The sequence below is a fragment of the Rhynchophorus ferrugineus genome, unplaced genomic scaffold (genome assembly GCF_030347505.1).
Source record: "Rhynchophorus ferrugineus isolate W39M unplaced genomic scaffold, kcgeb_rfMv2 rfM1, whole genome shotgun sequence".
Classification (NCBI taxonomy): domain Eukaryota; kingdom Metazoa; phylum Arthropoda; class Insecta; order Coleoptera; family Curculionidae; genus Rhynchophorus; species Rhynchophorus ferrugineus.
This window is the reverse complement of record NW_027472580.1, coordinates 26764590-26779637: the sequence shown is the minus strand read 5'-3', so window position 1 is coordinate 26779637 and position 15048 is coordinate 26764590. Positions and strand designations below refer to the sequence as shown.

General features: G+C 32.0%; 1 protein-coding gene across 7 annotated transcripts in view; it reads right to left on the bottom strand.

The window, feature by feature from the left end:
• Positions 1-15048, bottom strand: part of Pde11 (Phosphodiesterase 11) — a 456074-nt gene that overhangs the window by 70265 nt on the left and 370761 nt on the right. For all 7 annotated transcript variants that reach the window (XM_076419154.1, XM_076419157.1, XM_076419153.1 and 4 more), the window contains 3 exons: positions 12910-13078; positions 1511-1709; positions 1310-1456 (listed from right to left, as the gene is read on the bottom strand). In XM_076419154.1, the coding sequence (XP_076275269.1) occupies positions 1310-1456; positions 1511-1709; positions 12910-13078 (515 nt within the window). The remainder of the gene's footprint in view (positions 1-1309; positions 1457-1510; positions 1710-12909; positions 13079-15048) is intronic.

The following is a 15048-nucleotide window of genomic DNA, read 5'->3' as shown; positions in this document are numbered from 1 at the left end:
TTAAATTAATTGAGTGATTTTTGAGAAAAAGTCACAATATGATTTAGAAAAATAGTAAAATTATATTTGCTAAAAATGTTTTATTTTTGTACAGAAATAAGAAACTGCGGGCTATTATGTAATATAGTTCGTATATTAGGCGCTTGCATGTATTCTGGTCACCTTTTTAAATTCATACACAGCTATGTTGTTGGAAAGTTTGAGTCAGGTTTTCCTTGAGTAAATTTTGCAAATCATTGTCTTCGAAGTTTTTTGGTGCTCCAATTTTTGACCATCCCTTTTCATTGATATTGATGGTCTAACCAACAATTGGAATATGACGCAACAGCATCACCATAAGCTTCCAAAATTGTCCGGCGGGTTTCGGTATCAAATGTTGTCAAATAAAATAACAAAAGTAATGAATATCGAAAACGGAATTTTGACCGTTAAATAATTAGCGTCTGTATACACTTAATAACTCAATAATACGAAAAATAACACTATTAATTTATGTTGAGAAATGCCAAAACCGGTCACGTTATTTAACAGTTCCACTAGCACTAATAATATATTTCTTTCTTTCATTTTAAATATGAATTCAACTTAAGAAGAAAATATAGATATAATAGTAGACATAGTTTCAATAGAATTAGAGGTGACGAATATTGTGTGGGGTTTATACCAAAGTTAATTCAAGAATCTAATTTAATTCTGATGAAATAATGATATTGTTGGTGATACTTTGCCGATAAACTAAAATATATTAACCAAACAAACAAGACAAACAGTGTAAACTACCATATTATTGAAGAAAGAAAAAGGGAGAAGTAAAATAAAATTTAATTCTTTTTATTCAAGTAAAAATTAAGTAGTTTAAGTAAATTAGTAAGCTAGAATAGCAGTTATTTTTAGATATTGAAATACTATTCAAGGAATTAATAGTATAATTTTGGAAACTAGGCAAACAATATTTTGTTTTCTACAGTTTATGCTAAAAAAACAATTTATAAAATAGCAGTTATTTTTAAATATTAAAATAGCATTCAATATATATTCTTAGAAAATAGGCAAATAATTTTATTTTTGCCAAAAACTACTCATAAAATATAATATCGACTATAATATAATATATGAAATATATGAATGCTAATATACTTGAGCTGAATAATTTTTTCCGTTCCAAATACGTACGTCACGAAAAATATAACGAATATATACACAATTAATAATGCAAACATTTATTAACGATTTTTATGGGTTGAAGAAATTATGGCTTATTTTTATCAGAATCTCAAAAAAAATTGTCAAAAAAATCCTTATTACGAACCAATTCAAATATAAGTTCCTTCTCGTCTAATTGTCTGAGTTCGTGTCTACTTCTACGATGTCTTCTGCTCGGTGTAGGACTCGATGACATCATATTTCCGCCAACGTCCTCGGTAGTGCTCGTTAAAAAAGTTGGCTGTCCGTCGACCTAAAAGACACAAACCAATCACTATCGAACCATAACAAAAAAATATTTACGTACCGTACTGATCATAGGTTTGAGCAGACCGCCTCTCTCGAATTCATGAGCCGAAATTTTGCGTACCGGAGTGGTGGCTCCGGAACCACCCCGTGACGATCCCCCAGGTATGCCATGAGTTGGAGAGGCGAGCTCGGCGCTTGAAGAAGCTGGCGTCGCGTGAGATACCAACCATGTATCCACAACATGTCGTGTGGCTTTCCTGAAAAACCACATAATTTTAATTTAACAAGAATTTTTAGATTATGTTTATTACAAAAATGGCCAATACAAAAAATAATTTCATGATTATTCTTAATTAAAGGATGAATAAATTAGTGATTTTAAAAAAAGCCGAATGTCATCGTCATCAGAAGTTATATTGAATGTTTGAAATATAACTGTTAGGTATCCTTAAAAATAATACTTTCCTTTTGGATATATTTACAGCAACGTGGAAGCAACACAGCTACTGGACACCACGCAGGAAATCAGAAAATTGAAGCGAACCAAATGACTCGAACACGTTTAGTGTATAAGTTTATTCTTAACTTTAGCTTAAGGAGTTTTTAAGTTTTATTTTAATTTGGGAAATACATACTGCTGTATTTATCCTCACCTTGCTTGTGTTTTAATGCAAATACATCAGAACAGTAGTAATATATTAATTCGTAAATTAAGATTATATTAAGCATGTAACATGTAATTAAAAAAATTACGTACCACTGGTAGGTATCTTTCTATGAATTCTGGAGCTTTAAAACAGTCAACAGTCAGTCAGTCTTTTAATCAGTTACTTTAGGCTAACATAATCATCTCTTTTGAAGTAATGAAGTAATGATCCTTGTATTTCTCTTCCCTTATCTGAGCGAACAAGTTACGAATGCGCGGTGAGTTAAGTTCACTCTTAGGGTGTATTTTCATTAAAAAAAGTAAAGATTAATATCAATACTTCGTCTAAGTGAAGTATCCATGAAGTTATTTTCTTATTAAGGATGAAGATAGAGGTATAGGTCGGTAAAAATGTGGAACGTTTCTGAATTTTGCATGTCATCCCTTGACTATGTTAATCATGTGTGGCTATGATAATCACCTCTGTATTGTTTCAATCTTAGTATCGATATCGAAGTGATGGTACTGGCTTTTAGGTAGTTCGAGATCATAATGGATAATTTCAGATGGTTTTTGATTCGCTAATGATTTTTGACCATGATTCCAATTTCCAATTTTTAGAACATTAAATAATATTTAAGTTACGTCAAAATGTAATACACTAAACATTAATGATAATTGCAGTATTAACTAACTACGAATTTACATTAAAAAAGTATGCATAATTAATTAAGTATAAATGATTATTTCAAAATTGATAATGTTATTGAATAGAAGAAAAATCAGTACAAGTGGCCTATTAATCATAAAGTTGTGACTGACAGAATATTCCATTTAAATGTGCGGCTTGGCTACAAGGTAGATATTATGGTGGTCGATAGGAAGGCTGATTGTGGGAAGCCTTACAAGACTGATGCCTAATATTGGTTGACCCCAGGAAAGTAAAAGTATGACAAGGGTCACTGAATATAAGATTGTCGAGTCTAAATAAGCTGACAGTTATATTGGGATTTTAGGTCAGTCCCACAATAAGCGTCACCTATAGATATATCTTCCGGAATACGAAATGGAGGAGGCATATAAGTATATAAAGTTTATCTCAATAGCATAGACAATATTAACACAAACTTCATTAGTCTGTAAAAAAATTATCGGTGTAGCTATATAAGTTACTTCGAACATAGGCATTAATATATTTTTACATGACGCGAGGCATTATTTATATTGCACGATGTGATGAAAGTCAAATAAAAATTAAAATAGATAGACCATACAAAACCATACTGCTTCGATTAACCTATTTGTCGTTCTGATCTGCTATCAAAAGCCACTCCAATAGTTATTAGAGTTGTTGAGGAAGATTATAAGGCAAATCTGTAGGATATAATCGGTGAACTTCTGACATAGAATTCTCTGTTGGGATTCACCAAGTAATAACTGATGATGATTAGATACTAATGATGACAAAAGTCAACAACCTCTAAATTCCATTGCAATTAAATTAGCATTATTGGAGTATTTTTTAAAATGTTATGTTATATCAAACCTCCATTGTAAGAAATTGGTGATTTTATTCTTGAACCTTAAATATTTACTTGAAATTCAATAATAATACAACAGTCATTTATAAAAAAATAGAAATGAGGTTTCCGAAGGAATATCAAAAACAGGTGATAAACAAAATAAGATGACAGCACGCGTTCACCGTTTGTAACGCAAGCCAAAGTTACGTAGTGACAGAAGTGGTGCAACGGTCATAAAATCTGGACACTTGTTCATTGGAAGAATGTGATAGGGCCGATGAATCATTGTTTACATTGTTTCCTACAAACTGCCGGGTTTATGTATAAGTATTTTTGGAGAACCATAAAGGAGACTACGATCCGGAGTGCCTGTTTCCTACAGCCAAGCATGGGGGAGGATATTCAGCTGATCCTCTCACTCACATCACAGGCAGCATTACTTCGAAGCATCAGAATATAATCAAACATCTTCTATGGTCAGCACAATCGCTAATCCGCATCATACTAGAACTGTTATGAGGGAGTTTGTTAAGTGTTCATATTATTTTTCACATCCCCTGTACATAGGGGACGTAAGATCCCTTCAGAGTAGATCAATGTTTATCTTATCACTTTATTCAAACATCATTTTATGTTTCATAATAAAAATTAATATAAAAAGTATAATAAAACGTAGTAATCCAAAAAATTCGAGTAGTAAAAATAATATTCACAACAATAATATAAAACGAGAACACGGAACTAGAAACAATAAAACAACCAACGTTTTTACAACCAATCGATGTGTGCGCGAAAAAAATTATAGCTCCAATAACTGAAATAATAAAACATTATGGTAAATCACTCAAGAACCATAACAACAATAAACCTATTACTTCCACTTTATTCTTTTACAGCCAGAATCTTCTAGCTAACAAACATCCGATCTATCGAATCCGGAATGGTAACTGTTGTGGAAAATGATAGATTATGAAATGTGGAGATTATTTTTCTTTCATATATAAAAGGATCCTTTTCCTATCGCTTGCGAATGGAATAACCGTTAGTTTTTTCTTGGTATCCATTTTTCTTCGCTTATAATCTTGAATCGTTCAATCTGTCTCCAGTATCTATAAACGACACCCCATAAATACCCTCTTAAGGAGCGAATGTTCTTTTTATTGATACTTATAAGAGAAACAGAGTAGGAGATTCAGCAGTTAATAATAAAATGCCTAAAAGTCTAGAAACCGTTATTCGTTTTCATTATTCTCTTAGGGATATTATGAGGAATGATATATTTATATTAAGAGCAATAACTCACATAATTCTGTTTAGTTGTTATTCATTTGTATTAACTCCTAGATCCAATTAAAATAATGGGATTTAGAATAAGTTCCCCAATATTGAATGTATGTTAATATTAGATTTGTGACCTACCAAATGAAAATATTAGAACCATTTGATAGTCAAAAAAGTAATTTAATGAGAAAATAAGGAAATGAAGGGCTCTTTCAAGAACGGGATTCTTGATGGGTGTTCGCGTTCTTCACAAACCATGGGGTATTGAGTAACGCGCGGTGATTTTGGATTGAAAGACTTGGAATAGTGCAAGTCGTCTCTCGGAGACGCACCTCTACCACACCTGTGCTCCGTAAAGGCAGATTGGATGCACCAGAATTTTATACAGAGTCGCTTTTAGGGGTATTGGAAGTTTGTATTTTCTGTAGAGGAATGGGAATAGGATGCTGTACATGTCATTGCCTTTTCAAATAGTGCGTTGAATTTGAGCTAACTATTGGAATCTGTGGTCGAATTCAAGATAGATGTATGAGACCTTCTGGGGGCAGGGGATAGGGACTTTTTCAATTTGGAGAGGGTATGTGTGTAAGAGCTCCTCGGACGATGCCACAAAATAGCTGACTAACTGAGTTTTGCTCGGGTTAATCTGCAGTCTCCAGAATTTCTACCACGCAATCGGTTAATTGAGTTGGGCCTTAAGTCTTTTACGGATGGCGTCGGGACTGTAACCGGTGGTGAAAAAAGCTGTCGTCTGTATAAAATGCTGTGTCTCCATCTACTAATGAATCAATAACTGAACATGTTTGCTTGAATGTTATTGTAAGATGAACTTCATTTGCTTGCTGTTTCTTCTATATATAGCGGTACCAACAGGGAGTAGTTTACTAAAAGGTAATTAAATTGAAGGAAATAATTCGTGCTATCAAGGTGTATGCAAATGTAATTTTACAAACTGAAAACGGTCAGCTACCAGATACAAAATACAGGAAAAATGGCTTGGAAATGAAGAAAAATTGTTAACCGGCTATATTCACCAAACATTATACTTTCTAATTATATATTAATCTCATATATGCTCTGGCTTTAGGTAATGTAATGTAATTTTAATAAGGCAGTGAAAACTCTTTTAAAAGTTTTTACAATATCTAATAACATTATATATTTTAGGCATCTAATAACATTATATATTAGGCAGTGAAAACTCTTTTAAAAGTTTTAACAATATCTAATAACATTATATATTTTTTCTTAAACGCGTCAAATACTATGTTCAAATTAAATGGTATTAGCCTCTCAGTATTCTTATTTCAGTTTTAAACTTTACCCATTCCCGTCTGGCATATATAACTCTGGAGTATCAAGTAAATTAAGTTTTATAGAAAAAAGTATATCAAAGAAGTGTTAACATCTACAAAAAAACCATCCACAATAATTTAAGATATTTCTAATTCAGATGTTAATAAATGAGGATAAGATCAAAAACATGAAGAAAAACCATCAGATCATATATTATATATAATATAGAGTATGTTCCACGTTAATTTAATAAAATATGACTAATTTAAGAGTTCATTTACAGGAAATATTTTGGGGTGTTGTACTTTTTATGAGTTTTTTTATAGATAACTGTGCTAACATCTTTGTGACATTAAATATCTCTCCATTGATAATTAAAAACACAACATTTTATGATATTACTCTATCATTGCTAAATAATAGCTAAAATGCAGCAAAACATTAATGCAGTATTATTTAATTTTGATCGTTAAAATTCCGTATATATCTAAATAAAGAATTTTTATTCAATACCAAACTGAAAATATATTTTTAAAAATAATTAATTTTACAGCAATGCTACTGAAACTGCAAATATACTTTTATACCCCAGAGACAGACCCCAGGCCACTAAATTTAAATCGAATAAATGTGGAGACTAATGGAGTAGAAACAAATTCCATCATGCATCTGTTATTCACAAGAAGTCCTAACCGTTCTTCTTGTATTTACATATTTAATAGAACTGAAAACCAAAGCTAATAATGCTGAACAGATTCTTATGTAGAAAAATATTGTTTAATAAGTTCCTAACAATGCTATTATGTTTCTAAGTTTTATTCCTTTAGTGTAATCTCTAACTAATTAATATAAGATTAAAAACTCGTTCGTTATCATTATTTTATCAACACTAAACTATATATATGCATAATATTCGTCGCCTTTCTAGTTCTGATATAATCGGCAAATATTTTTTGTCTGACATGTGACAGTCGGAATTTCTCCGTTTGTCATACTTGTGTCTATTGGAAATATCAAAACTGATTCAGCAACTGATGCTTGCACGTTGTCGACATCATATTTTATCAGGGCTCCTTGGTATTCAGCGCGCAAAAAGACAAAGTCTCGTATAAAGATTTTATCAACTTGGAAATCAGATCAGAATTCCGATATCAAAGCGAAAGGTATCGGAGCAGAAAAATTCGCATACGATGTCAGATAAAAGCGGACAGAAATAAACTTGTTTCTTCCATTATATTTCAACTTTGGTCTTCATATTTTAGCCAGATTGGATCTGCGGCTTGCCAAGACTAATAAATAGGATATTGGTTTTGTCTCCCTGCTTAAAATATGTATTTCGCCGACTTCTTGTAACTAGATAAAGTCGTTACTCGACAAGAAATAATAATACCAGATGTTTGCTGGTTTAAAGCAGGAATTTATCTAATATCAAAAAGTTTACTATGTTTCGTTACGACGTTCGATGTTTAAAAATATGTATCTTAATGCAACTATTTATATATTTAGTTTTTTTCAATAAGGGTTGAATGAAATGGAACTAAACAGAATTCTTTTTTGATCAGCCTTCTGATCAATCCTATTATTATAATGTATGACCATTAAGTATGAAATATGTGAATATGAATGCGAACATGTGAATCATGGTTTCGACAATTAAAGTCCTGGTAGGCCCAAAAGTTTGAAGATACGGAATTGCGGAGTTACTGGATGAAGAACGACTTTAAGTGATGGGAAATTTCCAAATAATGAGAAGATTGGTGCCACATGAATTGAATGCACTTACAAAATCGAAAAGTATTCAATGAAATGATGCTTCAATGGTGTGAGAGGAAATAGTTTTCAGCATCGAATAATAACGGGTGATGAAAATGGATTTATTTGGAAAATCCCAAGTGAAAAAATCATGGTTAACCTGGCAAAGTTGGCCCATCGATTCTAAGGTCATATCGCTTTTGTCACGAGACCATGCTCTGTGTCTGACGTGTCTAGGTTGATGCCATATATTATGAGCTGTTGAAACTTGGAAAAGCATTTAATGTTGATCGGTGATATTTAGTCAAAAAAGCATAGACTGGATGGGAGTTTTGTACGCCGTACTCTTCAGACCAGGAACTACCACATTTTCGTATCGATGAAAGAGAAGTGAAAAAATGGCTCAATGAATGGTTCAGCTCAACGGAGAAACTGTTCGTTTTATAAGTCGTCAATAAATTGTCTGAGTGATGAACAAAATGTATAGAATCAAGTGGCTAACAACGTGTGTTATTATTCTTAACCGAATTATGCTAATTTAATTTTAATTTGGAAAATTCATATTAATGTATTTACCTTGCACTCATCTTGCTTGTGAATTGGGTGCAAGTTAGGGATGTTAGCTGTCGAAAATAAATATAGATATTTCAATATATCAATATCTTAAAAAATATATCGATATATCGGTGAACATAACTTTTTTAAAATGTATTTATTATAAAAACTGGTCTAGACCAGCCATTAATTTAGTGCTAACAATTATTACTACAATTTACGCACTATAGTCTACCCAGTGACAATCTACAGTTCTGCTCTCACACCTTACACCCCTTTCACGCACTATTACATTCACACAAGTTCCCAACGTTTAGTTTTCTTTAGTCTGCAAGCAGAGTGTCATTCATGCACTAGCTGAAGCGCCTCTGGGTTTTCACGGAGGTGTTGTTTGACCTTCTGTTTCGAGGGAACCTTTTAATTTATGCCTTGACTGTAGGAATTTCCAAGTCTCGATACAAATCTTCATTGCGTATATATCAAGCTGCGTCCACTGCTTCCCGGGTACAGCGTCACAGCTCTATACCATATAGCCATATTGGTTTGAACACCTTGATTACAGATCAGTGTCTTATTGTGTTTTGACTATTTATGTATGGTACTATAGCACCATTCAATTTCAAGACTGGTGGGTTGTTTAGTTTCTTGTTGGTAAAATTAGTAGGAACAGATTTTAGCTCATATAATTTTATTCTCCATTTTTTTATCTAGTCTGTTAATTTATCGCTAACTACTTGTAGTCTCTTTCTGGATACCTCTTGGTTTTTGCCCACTGCTAACTGTGCTATATAATCCGCAAACGTAATTCCCGCGAATTTTCAATGTCATTAGTATAAAGCAGAATACGATGACAATTTTCTTGCTTTGGCAGCATTTTAAAAAATTTATATATCAAGCCTTATCGAAGGCTTGTGCTACGCCTAGGAAAATTGCAGAGCATATTTGTTTGTCTTCTAAAGAACACAAAATATCGATATCAAACTACGCAAAATTCAATCGATCACCAGGAGAGAAATCCCAAAACAAAAGTTCGATACTTTCCTTCGAAAACTGCAAGCTTTTAATATCGATATTTAATTTTGCATATATATATATATATAATGACAATAAAAATGTAGCATATTTACAAAAAGCTGTATTTTATTTCTTATAGGAAATATTTATAAATAATAAATGATTTATTTTTTTCCCGTGAAATTTCGATGCGAGTGAGTATAAAACCGACCAGAATAGTTTTATAGGAACTACACGGCAAGATATCGAATTCCGTATTGTCTTCGTTTAAGAATTTGAAGCCGTCTGCTGTTCCAAATAATATAGAGGCATATATCCGAAGAAGAAAAGTGATATCTTCGGCGTTTCCCCTCACTTATTAGATTTTTTTCATCGGCGAGTAGGCGAACTTTTTCAGCGCGGCCCGGCAAAAGCCATATTGCTCGGAGAGCATTTCTTTTTTTGGGCGTCGAACAATAAGATCCGATAGAAATAAACTTGTTTCTCTAATTATATTTCACAGTTTGTGTCGGGTTGCGTTGGAATTCGTTAGGACCAATAAAAAGTAAACTGGATCTTATGAAATGGACAAACAAACCGGAGATAGATAAAATTAACGGTTATAAAAAGTCGGGCCTATCCACTCGGATCTTTATGTTTTTGATGATTGTTTCTTTTATCTAACATGTTTCTATCTATAATATATACTGACGTATTTGGAAAGAGCTTCTACATTGAGTTGTCAATAAAATATCAGGTTTTTACCATGTACAAAAAATATATTTTCTGAGAGTACAAATTAGTTTGGTCCGTTTGCATGTAGTTAACAATAAGTGTATTTATATTGTTATTATAAGTTTAATTAAGGTTTGGTAACAAAAACATTTTATTTAATCAAAGTTAATATCATCAACAGAGTTAACAGAGTCAAATTCCCAAATTGGTGAGAAAAATTTGCCGAATTTGTTTAAGAATATTTAATAAATCTAATCCCTATCCCATTTCAATATTTTTCTTGCAAACATGTTGCTTGATGGGTTAAACTTGATACTGCCGCCCAATTTTTTCATCCCTTTTCTTGTTGTCATTAAATACACTAGATAATTTTTTATTTAATCGATTGCGACTCTGTTTTTGTATTTTTAAAGACAACATATTTTCGCTCGATCGATGAATTCAAAAAATGGAAATATATTAACACAGTAGGATTCACATCAATGTTACTTTCATGAAGTCTAAGCTCATGTTGATCAAAATTCAACATAGCATGAGCTCGCCATTCGTTGCAATAGTACGATGTACATTTTAATTTTTTTTTTCAAATTTTTCATACAATGTCCAGCTTTTAATCTAGTATATATTTTATCTAAACCTAGAAAATGTGTTGAATTTGCTGCGTTTAAAATATTAGTACAGGACTTTTGCTTGTATCTCAAAAAACGAATCAATCAGATTGCTCATAACGGAATAGCCAAGTTAGTAGAGGCGCTCAATTACACAATATATAACATCCTTTAGGTTTCGCCAGTTCCACCACAAATCATAATTTCTGAATTATCCATAATCGGCTTTAACAATAATTGATGGGACAGAGTCTAATGTTTCTTCTTGATGTTATATCAAGTTTTCTTTTCTAGTAATAATCTGAGGCAAAAAAATAGCATTTCATCTTAGTCTTTGAATCAATTGCTCGCAAATGCAACATCGTCTTTCAACGTCCCTCTGTTTCATTTTATAATGAATCGAATTGCTTTGTTTGTGAATTATTCTGATGAATATCAATTATATGAAAACCCCTTGAATAGTGCCTCGTTGAGTAGTGCCTCCAAATCTTTGATTTGCTGTCCAGAGCGAGGTTAATTTCTGAATTACTCATATTTCTGGTGTTATAATTAACTCACTATTTTACCAAATTATTTGTCCAGTTTTACGAATTAATGACAGCAAACATCTTAATTGCATTGAACGCTATTTTATATATATATATATATATATATATATATATATATATATATATATATATATATAACTATTAAAATTTCAAAAGATAACTAAACATTACAATTGAGACTTATGCGATCTTTCACATCAGAGATTCTTTTCTGTTTTCATGTTACGTTTTACTTCTAGAAAAGGACAATAGGCAACAAGGATATCAAGTATAGAAGACATCGACACATACAAACATACATATATATTTTCAGACCACGTCACACCATCACCCATCTCAAAAAAAAACGTCCTTAAATCAATTTATAAGACCCATATAGACCCGTTTTACCAGATTTCTTAGAGAATGAAATTAATGAACATGTCCTTTGTTAAAATGGATACAACTTGAAGGATGTAAACAAAAAGATTCTTCAAATGAGCAATACAATCAATGCTCAACTCCTACAAAAAGTGAAATAGAAAAAAAAAGAAAAAAAAAAACAGTTCTAGTCCCTTCAAGAAACAATAAAACTTAGTGAAGTAGTTCTAAAGGAACACTATATCAAAGTTATATTCGATTCGAACAGATGTGTCAGGTGTTCTTTATCCCTAGGCTAAAAGGGGCCAGTTAAAAATAACAGGTTGAAAGTACCTAAGGGAAACTCAGCTATGACAGTTGCTTAAATAGAATAACTTCGTTAAAAGATCATCAGTATTAGACAATCCACAATTTTAGCTAACAAACAAGGTCCCAAATGAGAAGTTTAAATAAAAAATAATTCTATAAATATTTTGATATGTAAAAAGCCACTTATATTATTTTTATATAATTATTATGTGTACTGGTAGAACACTTTTCGCAGTATTGATAAAAGTAATTTTACCAAAAACAATTATCAATATGAAATACTAGGTCACAAGGTAATGCCAATATCAGCCACAAGAAACCTACAACTTCATCTTAACAAAGTCGAATTGGGATTGAAAACTTGGCGTATCAAAGAAAATGAGACAAAATCTACCCAATCTACCCAGACAACGTTAAATATCAGGGAATGCATTTCGATCAACGTTTGACATGAAAAAAACATATAGTGACAAAACGCAAACAACTTGTGGTTGAACTAAACCAAATATACTGGATGATAGGGCGCAAATCTACCATAGGAACTAATTAATAGACATATAGAGTGAGATTTAATAATCTCTAGAATAAGCTAGAACAGTTTTTAGAATAAGTTAGGATAGGCTTTAAAATAAGTTAGAATACTATCTAGAATAAGATTTAGATTATAAGTTGTACAGCACTTACTGAAGCGATCTTCTACATGACGGGATGGTTATATTATATAACTAAATACATATAATAATACTTATTGCACACGGGCATATTGTTGAAGTTCTAGGAGATTAATAAAAAAAGGTAATGCCAAATATCTTTTTAATGTTAGTTTACTAGCAATATAAATGTAATGATACCTGAGGAAATAGTCTTGTACGAAGTCAGGATGTTCGTCAAGCCACGCCTCCATGCGGGCATAATCGGGATCGTATTGGTGGTTACTGGTTCCGCTGCGCACCAACCCATCATTAACGGGCATACGCGCGTCACCAGCGTCAGTGCTGCCACCACTGCGCAGCTGTAAACCTAGAACAAACAAATGACATTAATTCTGCATCCAAAATAATCACTTATTCATAGTTTCAAAACATTAAATGTTGAGAAAATAGTGATGTTGATAATTTGTACAGTTTAAAAATGTATTTATTAAGAAAAATTAGTAAAACAATAGTGTTTTCCAACTTTCTGTCAGATACAATAATGGATGCAATTTCCAAGCCATGCTGCATCTATCTGAACAAGTACTAATTAGGCGAGGGCAGTATTACCACCTAAAATGGTTTGATAAGCTTCGGCAATAGATTTGTACAAATCAAACAACAAAAGTAATGAATGTCGAAAAGCACCTTTGAGCGTTCCATAATTAGCATCTGTACATGCTGAATAACTCAATAACAAACTAAAAAAAAAACAATAAATACTAAATCTTAAAATGTTTTGAAGTTTTGCATCTCTGAATATTTAAAGTTTAAACATCATCTTCAGAAAAAAACTAAAACCAACATACCAGTTTGGGTTTATTAATAAGTATTCAACAATTGACCAGGTCCACAAAATAACAAATATTATTGGTAAAGCCTACGAAGGTAAAAAAGTATGCTCAGCTATATTCTTAGATGTAGCACAAACCTTCGATAAGGTTTGGCCAAATAACACACCGAACTATTAAAATCGTACATTAAAACCAGAATATTTAGAGTTAAAGAAGAAGAAGAAGCGTACTCTACAATATAAAAAGCTAAAGCAGGTGTACCACAAGGAAGTGTACTGGGACCAATGCTTTATTTACTCTACACTTCTGATATACCACAATTGGAGAATATTACGAAGGCTACATCTGCTGATGATACTGCGAAGAAGCATCACGAAAATTACAACAGGCAAGTGACAAAATAAATAATTGGACACAAGGTTGGAAAATAAGAATTAATGAAAGTAAATCTGTACATGTACAGTTTACCTATAAATAGACCAAACCAAACACCAATAACATTAAATAATACTATCATTCCATATAGCAACAACGCTAAATATATCGGAATGAATCTTGGAGCTGGAAGGAACATATAAAGAATAAAAGAAGAGAATTGGAATTGAAATATATATATATATATATATATATATATATATATATATATATATATATATATATATGTACTGGCTAATTGGAAGAAAATCACAATTATCAGTACATAATAAATTACTATTATATAAGCATACCTCTATGGACATACGGAGTTCAATTATGGGGATGTTCTCCAAAGAGTAACAAAAATAAAATACAAATTTTTCAGAACAAAGTCCTGAGGGCTGTTGTAGGCGCACCGAAATACTATAGGACTGATTACCTACATTAAGACCTTCAGATATCCACAGTCAGTCAAGAAATCAAGAGAGTTGCAAGGGGGCATGAGGAAAGACTCCATTCTCATGAGAACATTTAAATATTGCAGCTTTTGGATACCACCAGAACAGGACTCAAAAGAATCAAACCATCTGATCTTGTGTAGTGTTGTGTATTGAGGTGCATATATTGAAAAATACAGCAGTGACTTGTATAAGCATTATTTCACCAGAGACTGAGATAGGGCCGATGGGTCCTCCTAGTTATATACCTAGATTTAAGTTATGATAAAGACAAATTGTAGGTTAGACGGAAGCGACTAGTAACAATGTATTAATTAAATAATAAAAAAATATTCGAAAAGTGGCCTCGATATAATGCTACTTCGTTGGAATACAGTATGGAAATGACCCCTTTACAAATTCAAACAAAGCAAATTATTTTTTATCGTTTTATTGACCAGCAAAATTTCTGAGAAAATCACGCCGAAAACAAATAAACTCACACATGACTAATACGACATTAATTCTTTTATTGTTGAACGTGAAATTACAAAATCGAAAACCTGACGAGAATGACAAGCATCTAAAAGGTTAATGAAGTATTGGTAAAATAAAAACAGTGGAAAATTTAAGGTGATAATGGGATTTAA